At 42.4% G+C, this 21351-nt stretch overlaps 1 protein-coding gene across 2 annotated transcripts in view; it reads right to left on the bottom strand.

The window, feature by feature from the left end:
- Positions 1 to 1907: 1907 nt before the first annotated feature.
- srbd1 (S1 RNA binding domain 1) overlaps positions 1908 to 21351 on the bottom strand; it is a 46041-nt gene continuing 26597 nt past the window's right edge. For both annotated transcript variants that reach the window (XM_047602276.1, XM_047602277.1), the window contains exons 16-21: positions 20380 to 20462; positions 11278 to 11384; positions 8766 to 8933; positions 8322 to 8471; positions 4357 to 4541; positions 1908 to 2921 (exon numbers count right to left, since the gene is read on the bottom strand). In XM_047602276.1, coding sequence (XP_047458232.1) covers positions 2629 to 2921; positions 4357 to 4541; positions 8322 to 8471; positions 8766 to 8933; positions 11278 to 11384; positions 20380 to 20462 — 986 coding nt within the window. In that variant the 3' untranslated portion in view covers positions 1908 to 2628. The remainder of the gene's footprint in view (positions 2922 to 4356; positions 4542 to 8321; positions 8472 to 8765; positions 8934 to 11277; positions 11385 to 20379; positions 20463 to 21351) is intronic.

A 21351-nucleotide genomic window follows, 5' to 3' on the forward strand; every position in this document is an offset into this window, starting at 1 on the left:
TTGAAGACCTATGATTTAACTTATTTGCATCTATAGCCAAACAAAGTATTGATGTCAGTCATGACGCACTAACCCAATTCTGTCTTCTGTTGGAAGGAGGAACCAGCCCTAATACTTTCTATCATAGCCAAGAATCAACACAAAGGAGACACAAGAAATGAATCAGATCAATAAGGCAATAGCAAGCCTGTAGTATTTACTTACCACTAGAGCAGCATCTTGTGAATGTTCATTGTAAATTAACGGTTTTGTTCGCATAGTTTGATAAAGACTAATGTTTTTTTCCCCCCAAATACTTACCTCCGATGTCAGCTAAGATATTTAAAGGAACAAATATGCACATCGACGCATGCAGTTAGTAGATGTTCACGATTACAACAAGAGGGACAATTTGTGTTAATTTGAAGTTCCCTTCCACACCAAACGTTTTCCTTGCTATTAACACCCGATAACACTGCAGTCTTTATGGGCTGACCACAGTGCTTCAAACTTCTAATACTTTTTTTTTGACAGGTGGTCTGAGAAATCCGAGATCGACAGAGAAAGTCCTATTCACTGCTCGATGTTTTCTCAGCAGGACACGTTTACAGCTGTGAGAACTATTTTCTCTGCTCCTCTGTGAAAAAAGTTAAGATGATTTTCTGTCCACCTGAATCTCCGCGGCTTGATCACGGACAAAAGGCGATGAAAGGGAGCCCTCCACGGCCACTTGGGGCGTTTCTCTTTGTTAATTTGTCTCTTAGAAAGTCTGACATTCATTTCATGTCTCGCTTACCGTCAATTTTCTTCACATTTCACCGAAGCCTCAAGGCACACCTGAGCTCACTCCGTCACACAACGGTCGAGAACCAGTGCAGCAGAGGATAACAGAGAAGTACACAACTTCTCCCGCAGTTACTCTGCTTCTTATCACAGGCTCATTACTGGTCAGTGTTTGACAAAAACTCCGAGGGGCAGCGGTAGCTGGCAACCAGATTGCCTGTCCCATCTGTGCGCGCACGTTTAGAAGAGAGAGGAAAATTAAAGGCGGCAAAACCAGGGAAGGTGCTGTGGGAAGCTGTGTTTACTAGTACGAGTACATGTGTTCCCCGAGACCGAAAATGCTGGAAACATTAAAACAAGAGGCGATGCCAAGCTACGGGATAGGAGATCAAAACAAAGAAAAGACAACAAAATGACAAGCGGGAGTTGACGTCAAACGAAATGAGGCACCTTGATTTGAAAGAGAAATTCCTTTCAAAAACGGGCAAATATGAAGAACGACTGTGCATTTTTTCTCAGATCATCACAAAGCAGCACTGCCAGTACTGATTAATGTTGAACGAACATCTCTTTGTGTTTGTGTGCCTAGAATATATTCCATTTGTTGCCCCAAGGGAAGGTGGTGGAGCAGCAGCACTTTACGTATTCTGCATCCAGTATAAGGTTTAGCACCGGGGACCGCAGGCTTTCTCTCAACCATATTTTATGTATTTTTTTTTATTTATTCCAGTTTCATAAAGATAAACAAATTAGATAATGCGGATGGGGAGTCTGGGATTAATTTTGACGCCGCTGATTAGTGTGTGTTTGTGTGTGTGCCACAGGATAATTGTGTCTGGGACCATGCCTAAATAGCCTTTAGGCTTTGGTGCAGTCTGGGAGATAGAACCACTCCCACTTCTTTCCTACTATCCCTTTTCTTTTCCACCTCCCCCATCCTAACCGTTGTGCGTTTTCAGATTTTCCTGTTGTCTCAGGGAAAACAAAAACTTGTTCTTTAACTGGTGGCTTCTTTCCACCGTCCTATCCTCCCTGCCTCATGCCAACATCTTTCTGTTCCACACTTGCTCATGCCCCCGCTTCTCCAACGCGAAGGTCGCGCTGCGGAAATCTGTTTTGAGGGAAGGTAAATCAAAAAAGCAAGGGATCTTGGAAATATTTTAATTTCAAAACCTACTCGAAACCAAATAATACAGAAGACATGGCTCCTTTAGAAACTCTGCAGAAAAATACAGAACAAAATATGTACATAGTTTGGAGAGTTGAATATTTACTTAACTGTGTGTGTAAAGTGTATGTTTTATTGTGTTTATAAAAAAAATAAACATTACTTATGAGGCTAGAACGAGGGGTTCTCCCTCGCCGAGTTTCCTCTAAAGATCAAAGATGTGCAGAACGCTAACCAGGAAGTCAACAGACAAGAACAGACTAGCAGGTTTAGTGTTCATTTCAGAAGAAATTACTTGAAAAGATAAACAGGAATCATGACATTGAGTACTACGTGGAAATTTTTCTTCATGGGGAAAAAAGTGGTCCAGCCTCTAACTGTAAGGAGGTCAGTCGGAGTTTTTTGTTTGTTTGTTTCAACAGCTCTTCTTAGAGTGGAATGAAATACATTTCCTCGATTCACTCCTTTGTAAGTGCGGTTTAAATACTTCAAAACCTTGAAAAGAATACAGAAATTTGTTGAACTAAAAGGATATTTCTAGAAATAAACTAAACAGGTTTCCTGTTAAAGGTAAATGTGTTGTCTCTCTTCTAAGAACGATGTCCGCTCTCACTCAACTGTTGTAAACATTAGTAATTTGTCTCCCAGTAGGTTCGAGTTGCTTTTTCTGTCACCAGTCCGATGTGAATTAGGTGAATCTACTGCAGGACCCTGATCAGGTCCAGCCCGATACGTCCCCTCTGGGGGTCGACGTTCAGGACCCGTACCTCCACCCGCTCCCCGGGTCCCAGAGCCAGGCTGCGGCGTCGCTGGCTGGCGGGCAGCTTGTCCAGGGTGATGTGGCTCTTGTGGATGAGGCCCGCGCGGCCTACACCGATATCTACAAAAGCCCCGAACAGAGTTGTGTTGTCCACCCGGCCCGTCAGCACCGCACCCACCCGCAGATCGCTCATCGACACAATGCCCCGCTTAAAGTCGGCCTGCCCAAAATCTGGAGGTGCCAAAAAGAGAGAATATCAAAAATGTGAGGCGGCTCGATGGAAGTGGGGTGGAGAAATCTATGACAAAATCTGTTCTAAGCTGTAAAAAAAAAAAAATGTTTGGGAAGGGGGAATGCAGAAAAAGCAGGGGGCAGGGAAGCAATGGCAAAGAGATATTACATTTCAAACAGTAACTCAATACCTGCGTCTACATACTTCCACGTTTCTCAGCATTCTAGTCAAACCCATTTTCCACTTTCCCCGTTTATAAGATCTTTTCCCTTTCTGTAACATTAACACAAACAAGGAAGGCTTGCACTCCAGGAAATAGTCTGGTCCAATTATCCTCCCCACAGCACTGATTTCATGCGGTAGCCTCAGCCCATCTGTTTACTCAGCTGAGCGCAGGCTAGGAGGCCAAGCATAGTGTTCTGCAACCGAATAGGGCCAACCTGAGAATGAACCTTGTAGCTGCGTTCCTTAATTTTAAGAAGAGTTAGCCAGAACTCACTGGAAACACATGGTTGGCTTTTTTTTTCTTCTTCTCATGAAACTGTATGAAAAAAGGGAACCTAATAAAAAGGCATGGGAACGATTTGGTATGTAACTGACCAGTTTGATCATTGTCTCGCGCTTTCACAGAGGAATTGTCAATTTTATTGACTGTTCAGTCTTTATCTTATATAGCTGTTGCTTAGCAATGAATACGCTTGTTGAATCACACATAATAACTGTAACACAATATACCGGCATCATATGAGATTGGAAAATAGAAGCGGCGCAAAAATTTTCTTAAGAAAATAAACAGCAAAACTGAAGCTGAATTTTTATGCGCTGTTATTGTTGGTATGTTTATCCTTGATGTGTCTCAAGAACTCGAGATTAAGGTGAGAAACAGAGTTCTTTGTGCGTTTGTGTATGCCTGTAAAGATACTCCTATTGTGCAACAACACAATCTGCTGGACCCATCACACCCTGTCAGGAACATACTGCTTGTATTGTTGGGCTACAGGGAGGAAGCCACAGCACTGTCCTATCAAGTTACACTGCCAAGACATGCTTATTATAGTGAAGGCATGAAAAGTCAGAGTGTGTTGTAAGTAGCAAACCGGTCCAAGGTCTGGACAAACATGAGTTCGGTTTTCTAAGTCAGTGGGGACGTGTAAAAGAAAATTATAAGAGAGTAGGAGAGGTTACCATAGCTGATAAGTTGCAGATAAATGTAGTCTATGAAATTTAAGATGTTTCAAAATGCTTTTGAGTCCCTCACTGGGTTTTACCCTTTTAAAGAACTGCACAGATATTGAGTTTGAAAAGTTTTTCCCAGGATTTTTGCCTTTTGGGTTCATGTTCTTTCTTGATTTTAAACCCCTTTGTTTTTGCAGACACTCAGTTGAACAGTAGATATCACTATATGAGTGTGAGCGTGAACCGTAGGAACCTTACTCTGACGTATGTCGAACCCAGGGGGCTGTGTCAGACCGTCTATGATGAGTTGGAGCGTCTCAGGTGTGGTATCCACTTTTTGGGCCAGCTCCTCAACGCCACTCGTCCTGACTTTGCTCTCCACACACTGTCGCAGGACTGCACTCCCAATTTGGTCCAGGCTCCCGCCAACGAGGGACAGAAATCTGGACAGGAAGAAAAAAAAAAAATATATAAAGTGAATGTTAATATAAATATAAATTACACACCAAGCAAGAGTGTTAAACGTAGACTTTTAAAAGTTAAAAAAAAAAAAAAAAAAACACTGACAGCTGTGAGGAATGGAGTTTTTGTAAAGGGAAGGGATAAAGGGAGAGATGACAAAATGAGAAGAATGACGACAAAAAGAAAAACAGACCTGCCAAAAAAAAGTAGATTAAGAAAGAGAAATGCAAAAAAAACAAAAAAAAAACAGTACAAGTTAAAGCAGGTAAAGTGAGTGGGAGCTGGGAGCTGGGGGTGGAAGTGGGGAGGGCAGCAGAACTGTGCTGAAAGAAAACACAAATACACATTTAATTTATCCCCTGGATAAATCAGATGAATCCAAGTCAGCTGTAAACGCCCCGACGCCTTGTCTTGTGAAACTGTCTCTTCTATGCTACGGCTCAACTGTTTATCTATCTGTCAACTGCCTGTCTGTCAAGCACACATGCTTCACTTTACTCCAGCGCGATGTCCCACAACATAACGTCTAGACAGTCAGTCGGGTCACACCATTTCAAATCCACCCGGTCTGAGATGTATAAATCCAAAACTAATTGGCTGGTCTCTAAACAGACACAGTAACTAGCAAATAGGTGCTAAGGAAAAATGTGAGATGTGCGTGGTTGTGTGCGCATTGAGAATACTGTATATATTATTTACACTAGGCCCTCAGCACACGGTGATGGATGTGAATGCATTTGCCTCTATGCATGTGTTCATGTGTGGACCAGTTGGGTAGCTCTCGTGATGGATGTCGCTCACTGGCGGCCTGACGCCAAACTGACTCGGCAGCTGTCCACCCCGTGATGGACGGAACAGGTGGACGCGCACACACAAGAACGCACACGCACACACGGTTGATTCATGCACAGTGTTGTGCAGAAATGCTCATTTGGCAGTGGTGGGGGGACAGTGCCGATGTAACTTGAAACAGCTTGTGTACAAACTATGTGTGAGACAGCTGGGAGTTGAGAGGCCTTTCCACAGTCACCGTCTACCGTCCAAAAAAAGGAGACAAGCGGAATCAATCCCTCAACGCCAGCGAGCCAGATCGGAACAAAATAGTTGCTAAGTATGTGCCAGAAATGGCTTAGTGGTGAGGAAACAACACCTTTGGACTAGAATGAAAGTTTGTCTAACACTAGGGCCTTTGCTCGTGTTTCTCTCTTAGCTTCTTATCTTTACAACCCTACGTGTTTTTAAAGGAATAAGAATCTAGCCAGAGATAGACGACTGGCCAAAAGGTAGGTTACTAGAGCGGAGTACATCTGTTTGTTTGTATTAAAATGCGGCCAAAGAGGGAGTATTTTTTTTCTCCAGTCAAGATGAGCAGAACCACCAAAATTATGTCATAAGGCTCATTTGTAATATTTAAGTTGTCCCCTTCGCGCACACTGAGGCAGAAACGCAACCTTTGCTCCAGTGGTGCTAAAAACCCATTCAAACCATCCCTTAAACTTGAGCTGCAACAAGTATTCCAGGTCTGAGAAGCGAGGAAGTCGAGGAGATGTATTGGGAGGGTGGTGGGTTATACTTTCGCGTGTGTGTGTGTGTGTGTGCGCATGTTGCCCATCTCATTTTTCAGCGGTGTATGTTAGTATTTAAGGGGTACCAGGAGTCCAGAGGCCTACACCACTGTCGGGTTCATACTCATGTAATTACTACCAACACCGTGTGTGCATATGCGCTGTGTGTCTGAGTGAACACGGGGTTGGGTGGGCTATAATATAGATTTTATCCAGGCCCACAGCAAGAATCCACTCTGTCTTGTGTTATAGTAATATTGGGCCCCGACTGTTACTTATCATAGAAATATTCGGCCTAGAGTGGAGGCCCTCTGCGTCACATCAGATTAATACTTAATATCTCAAGGAACGGACCCAGCAGTTTCACAAGAGTACACTTATATATTTATGTGAAATACTCAAACAGATAAGTCAACTTGAAGCTAAATACTAACAGAGCAGTTTCACTTTTAGCGGACAAATTGCCCTACTTCAGAAATAAAGGTGGGTAAACCGTGTCTGTGCCTTTGTGTCCTCGCCTGCGTGTGTGTCTGTGTGTTGTATATGGTTACAAAAAGGGGTTGATGTGTGGGCTGCGAGCTGTAATGGAGGATCCAGTTCCACTAATGTGATGAACATGATATTCCTTATACGCCGTAAACACACACAGGGAGATGCACACACACAGCATTCCTTCACCATCATCCCTCCTAGCGTTTTGTTTTGATCAGTTGTAGGTGAGGATGTGGGAAGATCTGTGAGACATCTCAGCGGTGCCTTCACAAGGAATAACGCACACAGCTTCAGATGTTTGATTTCGTGAGGTTAATTCGAGCCCTCGCAAGTGCTTCCTAAAAAAAACAATTCACACGCTTCACACCGGTATTCACCAAAACAGCACACGAATCAAAGGCTACCGATTACAGTTGCGCTCTGAGGGTGTATGTGAGCCTCGCTGACTGAATCAGCAACGAGCTGTGACAAAATAACGAGACTCACGGCCGGTCGGCTCAAAAAGCCGTGCCTTGTTGTTTAACAGCTGCACCTCGCGCACACTCACCGAAAAAACAATGGTCTATTTTGCCGAGGCATGATGTAACCTCTGATTTAAAGATCAGCAGTAGATAATTATTTTCCATCCCATCAAAGGCCCTGCTATCTAAGCTTGAAGAAAAAACAAAAACAACACAAGTACTGGCACGCCTGTGTTTTCCTTTAGTTGGTGTTTAACACAATATTCACACCCGGGGAGAGATGTGACACACTCTGTAACCACAAGACACACTTGGGATGCTTTTATGTATGTGTATATGTAAACATTCTCAAATTCTACATGGGTTTGCAGATTTAAGACCATTGCAAATTGCATCAATATAAAGTGTAAAACTGAATCCTTACTGAACTGAGTAAACTCCCAGAGCTGGATAATTATACAGCCAGAACAAAGGATTCGACATTTGCCAACACAATATTACAAATTCTGGATTTGAAATTATAAAAGCATAGAAAGATAAAGAGACTGCTGAAAATTAGAGAAGAAAATGATATAACTAAAATAGAGAAAGAATGTGTAGTTCATGCAGACACATTTTAGAACACATAAACCCACAAAAAGTTTCATACGAGCATAGAGACACATCCCCCCGCACACATGTACAGAGGCCATTAAAGGCACATCAGCATGAGGGGAGCAATGCTTAAAGCCACTAGTGTCAGAACTTATGTAGACTAAACACAGTTGAGTGACTACAGCTGCAGGAGAGAGGACCCACTCTCTGTTTGTCTGTCCATCTGTGTCTCTGTCTCTCCCTCTCTCATTCTCACACACACATACACACACAAATACGCACACTCACTCAGGACATAGAAGTCTTGGGCACATGTTCAATGTGGTTTTGATATCAGCATCAGGAGCACTGACAATCAATTCTCTCACACACACACACACACACACACACACACACACACACACACACACACACACACACACACACACACACACACACACACAAAGCAAATGCCTCCTCTCTTGTATCCCATGTCTGCGTAAATCAAATCACAGCCTCCACCTCTATAACCAACCCCATATGAGATGGTGTCAAAATCAGCTCCATCGTAGCCTGAACATGTTTTGGCCAGTGGGGGTGATGTGCTGCACCAGTTTTTGTGTGTGTGTGTGTGTGTGTGTGTGTGTTTAGATGTTTGTGTGTACTGTACCTCTGGGCCACGTGGTAGGACTCTGGGTGTATACAGGTCTGGTCCAGGGGGTTAAATGAGGACGCTATGTTGACACCAGTCTTTCCTTTGCACTTCTTGGCCGCTGGTTTGTCTGGCACCGCCGGTGTAGGGAGAGGGGACGATTTGGCACTGGCAAGAAAGATATGTTGTTTTGTTTTGTTTTTTAAATTCGTGAGCTAGTCAGGACTTCCCTAACGTTGTATTTTCTATCTAGTTATATTTAGCAATTTGTCAAAGGGCACAACAAACATGAATCAATACGAGCGGTTGCATCCATGTTCGGCATGTTGTTGGTATATAAAAGGTGTTTAAAACTCATACACACAAACATACAGATCAACACATATGAATAGAGACAGAAGCATCTTCATCTTCCTCAAGTCCTCATTGGTCTGTATATACAAGATGCAAGATAGAAGATACCTGTGTAGGGTTTGAGGGTTGATTCTGATGAAGCCAGCACACTGCTGGAAGGTCTTGGGGCCCATGCCTTTGACGAGTTTGAGTTGCTCCCTGTTGCTGAAGGGACCTTTCTGCTCCCTCCACTCGGCAATGTTCCGCGCCCTGCCCGCATTTAAGCCTGCTACATGCCTGGGAGGTAACACAGCAGATGAAAAAGGGATTACGCAATCGTTTTTTTGCTGAAATAATGTCTGGAGGTTTGTTGAGATGCACTCGCTTAATTCTGCAGTATCTGATCTCAACTGTCCCATGAAATAACTAATAACTAGTGTTGTCAAACCATTACAAATTTTCAGGTTAATCACACGGTTGCTCTGGATTAACTTCTATTAATCACAATTAAATATTATTTATGTAAATTTAATCTATATCATTTGCATTTCACCCAAGAAATAAGGGAACATATACAGTATATACTAATGTAGTCTATTCTATTTATGAACTTAACGTGTTCATTAAACAACTTCAACAGTTTCAACAAAACAATTTGAAACACCTTCACAACTTTTCGTCTCTTTTTTTAAAAACAAACATTTCTCCACATTAATGTGACCCTGTCCCTCCTCTTTCAGCCAGAAGACAAACTAACTTGTTGACATTGCCTGAAAGGAGAACTGACCGCTTGTTATTTAAAATGTTGCTGCAACTGAGGAGCAGTCTCTCGCATGGGACAGTGGTCAGAGGAGCGGGGAGACGTTTGCAAGGCGGCACTGCCAGCTCGTCTCTGTCTCTGTCTCGGTTTGTCTCAAGCTGGGCGACGCTTTAGCCGAGGCGCTAGCAGAAACTCCGACTAATGTGTGCTTTGCGTATATGTGGCATTTTGAGGTGGAAGTGCTTTCATGAAAACAAAACTCGTTCCTGCAGAGTGTGCATAACACTTGATGTGGGTCAACTGCTCCGTCTTGGTTTTGCTGTACGAAAATTACCAACGTGCTGTTTGGTTTGGTTTTGGTTCTGCTGCCTGTCACTACTGGATCAACTGCCTGTTTGTGCACGAGCGTCGGTGACTACTCGGACAAACTGCCTGAGATGCGTTGCCAGTGATGTTCAGAGTCATTCTACACTGCCGATGGGTGAACTGCGTTAAAATTTTTAATCAGGTTAACTGTGATGATGACTTAATCCGCGTTAATGCGCTAATTTTGACAGCCGCAGAAACAACGCTCGACTCTGGATTATTTCTCCTCGAACGAGGTACAGAACCAATTTCTATAATACGCCAACAAACAGATGAAATTCTTCGGCCGTGACCTGGCATTTAATCATGCGCTGGAAACACAAGAGACACACATGGGCCAATATTTTGTATATTTGTCCAATTTTGGCTAGAAGAGAGGTGATTTGAAACTCAATTAGGTGAGCTCTGTTAATGCCCACAGTGACTCACTCACGCTAAAACATACTGCTATGTCAACACTCGGCATAATACCTCAGTCATCAACACGTCTGTGTGTTTAATGTGTGTGCAGCATAACTTCTGGCAGGAATGGAAAAAGCTCACTCTCAGAGCAGACAGGTAAACAGATGACCTGATGCCTGCCCTACAGCTAATGCCAGCTCATTTCATACAGGGGAAAAAAAAAATGGTGTGTATATCAGATTTGCGCATTTCCTCGACTTTATGCATGCACTGCATAAGTTACACAATATAAGTACATATGTGCGCGCAACGCGGGATTACACCAATGCTTTTGTGACTACACGGGCATATTTATATAAACGCTTCCTTCTCTGCATGTATGTTTCCGCGTGTGTGTAATTGTGTGTAACAGTGTCAAACTTGCCTAATCCGCTCTCTTGATTCCAGTCAGGTCAGTAAGTGGGGCCAGGGTGTGAAGCATTAGTCTAAACAGAAAGCTGGCAAACCATCTGTGTATTTGTGTGTGCGTGTCAAGAATGTGTCTGGGTGTGAATGAAGATTTGCCATGATGTGACCATTAAGGGAAAGTATGTCAGAGGTCTGAGCCCTACTTCATCTCTTTTTCAAAATCTGAATGTGCGTCTGGACGCGTGAGTGCTTGTGTGCGCACATTTATGCGGAGTCCTGCAAAAACTTTAGGCACTTAAGATGTTTCAGTTGTTATCCATCACACAGTAACTTCGGGGAGTGCGACTATCTTCACTGACAAGATGGACATGAAACGTCACAACAGATGGCTTGGTCCCCACAGAGCCCGGTTCTCAAGATCTCGGGCTGGTGCCGGGTTACACGAAGAATCATAAGCAACTGAGACAACCCAAACAGAAGCACTGTGGGAAGTTTCACAAAACGCTCGAAGGAAAACCTGACACGTATTTTGAAAGGTCGCGTACCAAGGAAAACTGGTGCGGCTTTAAAGGTAAAAGGTGGACACACCAAATAATTTTCCTGTTTCCTGCACTTTGTCGGACTTGAACCGAGAAGTGAAAACTGCTCATGTCATTGGTGTTTTTAGTTTAAACAGTGATGCACGTCTCCCTCTGTGTCATCTACCTCATTAGCATCTCGGAGCAGATGTTGATGTCCACCCCCACGAAGCTCACACACTCCTGCACCACTCCGTCCAGCGCTGCCTTCAGAGCTCCAGCTGACACGTCATGCTACAAAAACACATTAACCAAATCACCACTTCAATACACACACAAATATACACAGATGAGAATAACATGAAATCACTTTGTCTGTTGCAAAAAAAAAAACTAAAACAGACACACACACACTTCATCACAATCAGTGTCCACCTGGAATGTCTAATTATATAACTATATGTTTTTTTTAATGGGCTTTTAACTTAACGCAGCACACTAACTCACTATGTCACTCCAAATATTTATTCCATACGCTACTTATCCGGTCCTGGTTAGGCACAATTTCCCCAGTCGGATTAGTAAAATTTCATTCTTAAAGAGATAAACATGTTAGCAATAAAATACAAGAGGAGGCCACTTTGAATGGCAGGTAGTACGGCGAGAGAGAGAGAGAGAGAGAGAGAGAGAGAGAGAGAGAGAGAGAGAGAGAGAGAGAGAGAGAGAGAGAGAGAGAGAGAGAGAGAGAGAGAGAGAGAGAGAGAGGATTGACAGACGGAGAAAGAGCAGATGCGAAAAGAGACCGGAGAATGTTTAGTTTGGCTTGTCAGCAATCTATCTCTTCTTGCTAGAGTAGCTCTCTGTCGATACAGATCCTCCAAATGAACCCTTCACGCTCCTCAAACGCCGGCCAATCAGAGAAGAGAAGAGAAGAGAAGAGAAGAGAAGAGAAGAGAAGAGAAGAGAAGAGAAGAGAAGAGAAGAGAAGAGAAGAGAAGAGAAGAGAATTTTTCGGTATACGACAAAAATTCAAATATTAAATTAATCAAAACAAAGGAGTCAAATGTGATTAAAGAAACTCAATGAGCTCCAGCAGTTGTCTCTGGAGACAAAGAAGCAATGGGCCGTGGGACAAAGCCAAAAACCGAGGAGTTCAGCTGGAGACTGATGTCTCAGCAACTGCCTGAGGATTAGCTGACACTCTAAACTAGACTACTGTGTCTCTGTGTATGTGTGTCTGACAGAGCAAGTCATGTGTATGAGCGTGACTGAGACTAGCATGGGTCGCCCTGTAACACGATCAACCTCTGAACAAACACTGACTTGTAAACAGATAACAACAACGCCAGCTAGCAAACACACCCTCATCTGTCAGCAATAACAGGACAGATGAGGACAGAGAGGAATCTGTGAGCAAGACGACACATGCGACTGGGATACAACCCGTCAATACAATCCTTTATTATAAACAACCCATCCGCATTCCGATTATAACAGGTGCTATTTTATTATTAATACCTAAAGCAAATTAGAGGAGCACTTCTTTAATTTAATAAAAACACTATGCACCTCTCAGTGCTTCGTAAGTATGTGATGAAAAAAGAAAGAACCTACACAAGACAATTGTGTTTTAATCAAAGCTCATCAGTGGTACTTGGATTTATTCATTCTATGCCAACAAACTATTAGTCACACCAATAAAATCCATTTAATCATAATATGCTGGAGGGTATAAAAGTAAAAAAAAAACAACAATATAAATCATCCCCATGAATTACTAACCCTGAGCTCCACTTACTACTTTCAGAATTTCTTAAGCTTGTGACACTGGTACTTTTAATTAAATTAATGATCTTAATTACAAATTTTATCACTGTTTACAATTGGATGCATGTATGAGCGAATGTTTCCCTCTAAAAATGCATTTTAGTAATTAACCACTGATCCCGACCCTAATGAACTCGTAACCAATTCTTGTAGCATCAGCAATAATTACAGGATACAAGGAGGATGATACGTCTCACAAAGAGGAAGAAAGGGATGAAGCAGTACTAGAGGCTGCACAGCAGCCCTGATGAGTCATTTAGTGCCCTGCAGTCTGGTTCTTCGTGAGAATGCCGTTTTACTACAGCCAGAGGCTTTCTGGAGATAATAAAAATAACTTTCCATAAAGGAAGAAGTTCCCATAAACGTGGCATTGAAAGATTTACGATTTCTGGTGAGTGGCTACAGAGAGAGAAGAGGGTCAGAAATAGTCGGAGAGGAAATCACCTGTAATGTCACACCACAAAAGAATGTTTTCACACGAGAAAGGTGGAGGTGTGCGAGGCAGCGCGAGCTTTACCCTGCAGTAAAACCCGGTGAATGTGGTCTCGCGTTCTTATTGAAACCTTATAGAGGTGAGAGCAACACAAGAATATTTGTGCATCGCTACGTAACAGCTCAAATGGGGATGAGAAAATTTAACGAGTACTGATTCCATTCAGATCAAATAGAAATGCAACGGTGAAAAACAGTCACGTCACCTGACACAGCCCCAGGTCAGTAACCGATTTGGAAACATGATTTATGAAGCATTAAGTAAATCATTTCCAACACATATATTTTAATATAACACTGGTGTTTATGATATTAACCGATATTCAAATCCCTGAGGATATAGCTATAAGCAGAGTATTTATTTATATCTATACATACAGTATTTGTTTTGTTTTTTATCGCGTGAATAAAGTTTTTTGTTTGTTAATGACTCTTCTGTGGCATATAACAGGACTATTCTATAAGCAAAGACAAAACCAACACAGTCTGATTTCTAATTTAAGCTCAGTAACATGTAGTTTGATTTCAAAACTAGATAAACAAAACATTAATGACTGATCATTTAAATATATATAAATAAAAGCTCTCTGATATCGCTTAATATTAATAGGAACTGTTTCATGCCTAATGGATAGGCACAACTCAGTTACTGTTACATGGTAAAAAATTGATCCCATGTATGCAAATATAGTGAAATCATAAGGCCAGACAAGCAGCTCATACACACAACTAAAAGAAAAATAAGTTTTAAAGGATATAACTTGAAAAGCTAAGATGAAGAAGAAATCTGACAAAAAAAATGTTTAAAGAAGTGTGTCTGAGGTATTTGAGATATTCAAAAGCTGAAGTGAAAGACAGTAACTGTTCTGCTCTATTAAACACACAGTATGTACTTATACCTAGACAGCAGAGGCCCTCATGGTTTTCCACTCTACTAAAGACGCCAGTGGAGCATGATGTCCTGCATCTTGGCACCTCCTAATCCTGTATCCTATTTTTAGAAATCACATACGCAACTTCAAAAAATGTGCTGAGCATTCACATTCAGAAGAACCCTCTTTTTCCTCTTCCTTTATTATTTCATTTCATCTCAACTCCGTCTCTGCTCTCCCGTACCGCCGTTACTCAGCTGCGCGGGGGCACAGAGAACAAGATTAGCAAGAAAAGGTGGATACTCTATTATCCAAATCACCTTCACTCCCACATTCCTCGGCCCCAACTTCCAGACCCCAAACCTCAAAATCATCCAGAACCAATGGACTGGATCCCTATGTGTGAAGGTCATGTTTTGATTGGCCGGAAACCAACTAAAGCCAGCCAACCAATACGCATGGACAAAGTGCTTCTGTCTGCACCTTGAGTACTTAAATGCTGCCGAGTTACCGCATGTCAATCAGAGAGGGAGGGAGAAGCAAAAAAAGACAGTGGTGAAAAACCCGGGAAAGAAGTTTGAAATCAAAACGAAAAGTTAAAAATACTGAATTTTCTGATATACACACATAGAAGTTTCATATCATGAAGGATCTATAATCAAAGGCACTAATTACAGAGAGGCAGCGAGGGTGAGAGTGAGAGGGGAAAAGGGGAGGTGTTGACTGGCGACGATGACAGAGGAGTATGGGCTGAACGCAGACTGAAATACCGTCTATGAATGATGCCACTGAGAGCTGAGAGGCAACTAGAACCCTGCTGGAGACAGAATGGAGACATGTACCAAGAGCCTAAGGAAAGTAATAAAGGAAGGTTACCTGTAAGAGGAACACAAAGTGTGTTATTAAATGCCCTTTAGGCTCTCTTCATTGCATTCAACCTGGTACATGAGGAGCTATTTTCCTGTCTTACAAATTAGGGTCATTTTCATGTGTCCATTCTTTTAATGTGTGGGGCCGTGACTGTGGAAACAGGCTCGTGTTCTGTTACTGTTCGACTATTGTGAGCAGAGTAATTCCCAAAATCAGAAAATCAGAGACCTGAAAAAATATTTTCATTTGCAAAAGTTCACTAAAGGTTGCTACAATTTGAGAATTGAAGAAATACACCAGTGGTCTTCAACGTTTTTCAGGCCAAGGACCCTAAACAGATGGAGAGATTAAGTAGGGACCCCCAACCTACTATATGTGTTCTATATTGAACTCGGAATAGTGGTATTCATAAATATGCATTATTATCATTTTGCATTCAATATTAAGCTATTCAAACATTGCATAGGTTCAAAAAAAAAAAAAAAATATATATATAATTTTTTTTTTTTCAAAAATGTGCAACAGTAGGGTGGCCGTGCAACTGCCGTAAACATAATCATACCTGACATAAACACACGTACCTACATGGGATTTCACCTGGGGACTGAATAGTCTCTTTAAAATTGTGGGGGAAAATAAAAAAAAAAAATATATATATATATATATATAAAAATGCCTAATCAACCAAAGATTTTGTGACCCCGCCCACCTGCAGTTCCTTCATGGACTCCCTAGGGGTTAGGGTAAGCTCAAAGGGGTTTGAAGACCTATGGCCTACACTCTGATTTGAGGTGGGGGGGAAATACCCCTACAAGACAATCATGGGGACGAATGAGGCTGCAGGGAAGTTTTAACAAGCAGATATAACGAAGAGGAGCAACTGGACCTCTATGACACCTGAAACCCTTCACTCTGCTTTATCAAGAGAACAAAGACCAGAAGCTCCCAGAAACAGTAGGGGTTCATTTTGATGGTACAATGACAAAGAAGGAGGCTTTGGGAATATGTATGGGCGTCTCCAGGCACACTGATACACTGTATCAGTGAGGTGTAAAGTTCAAAAGAGTTCTTTAAAGGGGAATATAGATGAACAAGAATTAACGACAAACACGCTCACTACTGCTGCAGGACCTTGTTCGGAAAGAGGTGGATATCAACCCAACTCCCACCTGTTTACACCTTGTAGCTGTGAACGGTTCACCATAACTGCACTTGGCATCAAATTATGACACAGCTGGTAGATAAAGGATAAAAACGCCAAACTGTCTGGAGGCGTAACACCGCCACAAAAATAGGATTTCACAACTGCTAATAGGAAGTAATAAACTTAGAGTGTAATCAGTTTTAATGTGCGCTGTGTTTATGTGACAATTGAGTGAAACCCCCTCAGTCAGTGAATAATCAGTGAACTATGTAGAAATGAACACGGTGCCTGGGGTTACCTGAAGGTCATGTTCTTCTTGATTGACAGCCTCTCTAAGGCCTATGAGAACTTCTTTATGAGAGAACAGCTCAGGATTTTAGGCACGTAGGGCTGGCAGAGTATGTGTGTGAGTGCGCGAGCGCGCATGTGTGTGTTTGTGTGTGTGCGTGATTGTTATGCAGGAAGTTGAGAAACAGCCATTAGGCTTTCATGAATGGTGTTGGAAAAACATAAAACCATCTCCTTGCCGTCATATCGCTTTCAGCTGTTGATTTATGACTGATATTTAACTATTTTATTATGCATGAATTCACAAAACCGCCTGTGCACACACAAACACACACACCTTCCCAGAGGGCCCAAGAAGTGAACATGAGAAAATCGGCAAAAAATAAAAAATAAGTCTAAAGACAGGCACAGGAACCCAAAATGACTTGAACAGGGTTTTTACTAAAAATGAGTTGAGAATGTTTCATAAGATTTTTTACGATACATAAATTGGACGGGGATGGAAGCAATTTCTGGTCAAGAAATTAGGGGAAACATTCCTTGTCGCAAGAGTTGATTACAAACATTAAAAACTTCACTTTTACTTGTCAAGTTTTGATTTCCTTTTTCAGAAAGTCTAGTATTCTGATGTAAGTGTGTTTGCATTTCCAGCCCTGAGATTATTTCCTTCTATAAACCCTGTGACAACCTCAGTTTTTTGCGCGCAGTTTTTAACATGGAAACACAAACATCCTTACTTAACGTAAACGGTAAGCACCATAATAATTAATCTGACAAGCCAGTATATGTATTATCAAATGCAGAGAATTGGCATGAGCCTGTGTAAATCCATTAAAGAACAAGCAACGATACAAGATTTACTCATCTCACAACCTCACACACGGGCTCTGAAAAACATGCCGGGACAAATGGAAAGGAAATAATTAAAAAAAATATCAGATAATATTTGGCAGCTCCTGTCTCCGATGAAGCTTTTAAGGACCTGTTTTTCTTTTCCCACGCCTTAAAATGTCGAGGCAAAGGCCATCAATCACTGTCAGGCCTCCATTTCTCACTCTTCTTCCTTCCCTCTGCTCTGTCTGCTCCTGTCTCCCCTGTAGGCACTACCATTCAAGAGTGAAAGATAGTACGCTCATGCATGCACATGCACGCACACACACACACTCGTACACACACGAGGCGCTATAAGATTAGTGGGTTTGGTGTGAAAGTGACATCACTCGCACTGGCTCCAGGCAGAAACCTCAAAATCAGTCAACGCAATTTCTTAAGTCGGTCGTGCTTCAAGACGCAGTTTTTCTTAAGTAGAAAGAATCTTATCACTGGTAGGGAAAGAACAATAACTTCTTTTATCCACAAGGTCTGAATACCTTTTTTTACTAGACAGACAGGTCTATCAGGTGTGGAGAAAGTACAGAGTCATGTTTTAGAGGCTGATTCATCACAGTTACTGTGTACTGGTAACAGCCTGTGCTCCGCGGCTTCCTTGTCCGACCTCATTCTGACGCCGAACTCTGGTCCAAACAACTGTCAATGCGGTGTCAAGACGGCGCGATGAATACGACGCTGCCATACATTAGACCTAGGCCCGCAACACGTCGACATGTTGAGAGGAAAACATGACCCGAAAACGAAGACAAATGAACGGGAGACATTGGGACGGGAGAAGGAAAATTTAGGCAGGAAAAAAGGTTGGAATGGAGGGGAGGAGAACGGTTGAAAGAGGTGAGGAGAAGAGTGACAGTTTCTTTAATATCCGGCTGGCGGGCAATGTTTTCTTACACAGCAGTGTGTGTCTGTGTGTGTATTTTCCAGTAGCAGTTAGTTTCGCGGCCCTGGGGATTACCCAGCTGTCAACAGACCATAGCAACATAAAGAGCTGATTGACAGATGAAGGATTTGTTCAAAGGCCACACCGACTAAGTGCCTAATTATGGAGGACACAACACTCCTAATGTTTTTCTATGCAAATGCTCTGAACCGTGACAATTTATCTAGAAATTTGTTTGGTATTTAAAGTGCTGAAACAACTAATAACCCCGTCTCTCCGTTCGAACGCGCAGCTGGCAGAATCGCCACGCAGTAAAAACCTGTCAGCCGGCGGAGCTGTCGTGAAAAACGGTGTTCCCACACCAATACTTAGGTTCAATCTGATTTTAATGGGCCTCACTTTTTTAGCCCTCAGCTCATTTCCGCCTTTCTCTCAGAGCTGTCACTCACTGGGTCAGCAGAGGGGGAGAGAGAGAGAGCGCACGCTGTGCCAGTTGTCTAGAGTTACATCTGCCTTTATGCTTTTTGGGTCTAATGGCAATAAACTTTCAGAAAGCTCAAAATGCCATGAACCACAGAAAAGATCTTTGCTAGAAAACACAGTGGGCGCACTTTTCTCACACATACACGGCCACGCATACGCTAACACCGGCGTATACGCGCACACACAATCGCATACACGTTACCCCCATTGACTCGAGAGAGAGAGGGTGTGTGGGTGTTGGTGTGAGCTCACACACAGGTCAAAATGATGTCCCTTCTCATATCTGTCAGCACAGAGAGTTTATTTACTCGGTTATATTATCATTTGTTGATCTAGTCACATGATCTGAGAGCAGGAGGTGCAGAACCCCGGGCACCCCAGGGATCCCAGTCAGGAGGTGATGAGAGACACGGGCCTGTGACCTAACACACTCAGCCACACACACACACACACACACACACACAGGCACACATGACCTACTCCTTTCACTCTCAAATGTCCATTTTCCCCCTCACATTTGAATCTCCGTCTCCTTTTCCTTTGACTTTTGTCACCCTCTGCTGTCCTTTTTAACCCCCCTCTCCTTCTCTTCTGCATCTAGTGAAGTGCTTTCTTTGCACTATTCTTCTTATGTTAGCACAAGAATAATATTGGCAAACAACAATAAAAAAATACTATGCATGGTGCTGTTATATCTTCTTTAGTTATATATGTTGGAGCCTGTGCATATACCATGAGTATTCTGTCTGATGATTTACTCCATATTGGTTCCATCATGCACAGATGTGAGACTAATACTTTCACCGTCTTGGACTGTGTCACTATCAGTCCCTTCTGTTGTCTTCACATTTCCATTCCCTCATGCTCTTTTCTTCCACGACCTACCATACATGGAGAATAACGCTGCATGTATAGATGATGTGAAAACACGAGCTCTGACCTAATGCTTATCTTGCCTTCCTCACAAAATGACATACATGCTGGCAATGCACAAAATCAACACTGAGCGAACTATTGCTTCATCCGCACACACACACAGAGACACACACACACACACACACGGATGAAGAGCCGCAATCACACAAGCAAACACAAATGTCCAAACATACGTCATGTCTGATCTCCATTAATTAAATTAGTCATCCCCGGCATCATCTGTTGACACAGCCCTCAGACAAGTTTATCTTCTCTCCTGCTTGCCTCTCAACCTGTTTGACTGTTTTCCCCTCATCATTTGTTCTCATATGTCACATCTTCTATCCCCCACTCGAATTCCCTACATATGTCCAGTTGCCTGAAATGTGGAAGTCACACTCAGCAAGGCATTTAAGAAGAAATAACAACACGGCAGAATGGACACTGCTGAGAAGGACAAGATACATGTTTTTAAACACATAAGTGTTGAAATGGTCAAGTGCAAAGGTTTGATTAATACCGTTTTTTTTTCTGATAAGTCAGGACTAACAGTCCGACAACACTATTAAAAACACAAATGACAAATGACAAATCCAAAATATTAATGTCAACATCATGAAATCTTACCTGGTATGTACCGATGCCTATGTGCTTGGGATCAATCTTCACCAGCTCAGCCATTGGATCTTGGACACGTCTTCCAATGGACACTGTCAACATGCGCACACACACACACAAGCACACACATACAGAAGAATGTGAGAGGTCTCATGAGAATCTATGATTTGTGTTTTCATGAACTTCCTATTTCAGTTATTGAATATGCAAATTCGTATTATTTATAATTACTGAATATGCTAATTGCCTGCATATTATAACAGCGGCCTGAGGGCAGGCCAAACCTAATTGTCATTCTTCCACCCCCAGTGATAATAATTAAAGCTGGCGTTCAACTGGAGTCTCTGCACCTGTCATTTAGCTTCTTGATAGATGCAGGAGCCGTGAACCTTTAACGCTACTAATTTATCCAGCCTTATGCCCACTGGCACACGCAGCTAAACGCAGCGCACCGATAATAAACACAGCCTGTATCGACCAGTGTGGGATTGCTTTTAATGATGGAGTGTGTTAAGGCTCCGGCCCGCTATTGTTGATGAAGTCAAATGTCTTTTCCATGATTGTGCTGGCAAGGCCCAGTGACAAGGAGAAAAATTACAAACAACTCGACTCACATACACATGACATCACCGTCGAACACACACAGAGAGGGGGAGAATAACACAACCAAACAACTGTTCACTTTCACCTCCCTGCAAAAGACAAAGGACGCACCAGCTCTGTCTCAACACTATGCCACTGTTACTTCTTTTTTTATTATTATTTTTCAGAAAATGACAATAAAAACTAAAATAGTTTTCTGTGTTGAGGTATTTAATGGTTTAATATTTACCAAGGAAAACGCGATACAATCGAAAACTACAGTCCACAGTTTGTCCCTTCTTTTGTTCTGGCGCTTCCAGCTGTTTCGCACACACACGGTTAAATTTCACCGAACAGCGTGGATGCAGCGTGCTGCATGAGACGCATCAGATTTAGATC

The sequence above is a fragment of the Mugil cephalus genome, chromosome 13 (assembly GCF_022458985.1).
Source record: "Mugil cephalus isolate CIBA_MC_2020 chromosome 13, CIBA_Mcephalus_1.1, whole genome shotgun sequence".
Taxonomy (NCBI): Eukaryota; Metazoa; Chordata; class Actinopteri; order Mugiliformes; family Mugilidae; genus Mugil; species Mugil cephalus.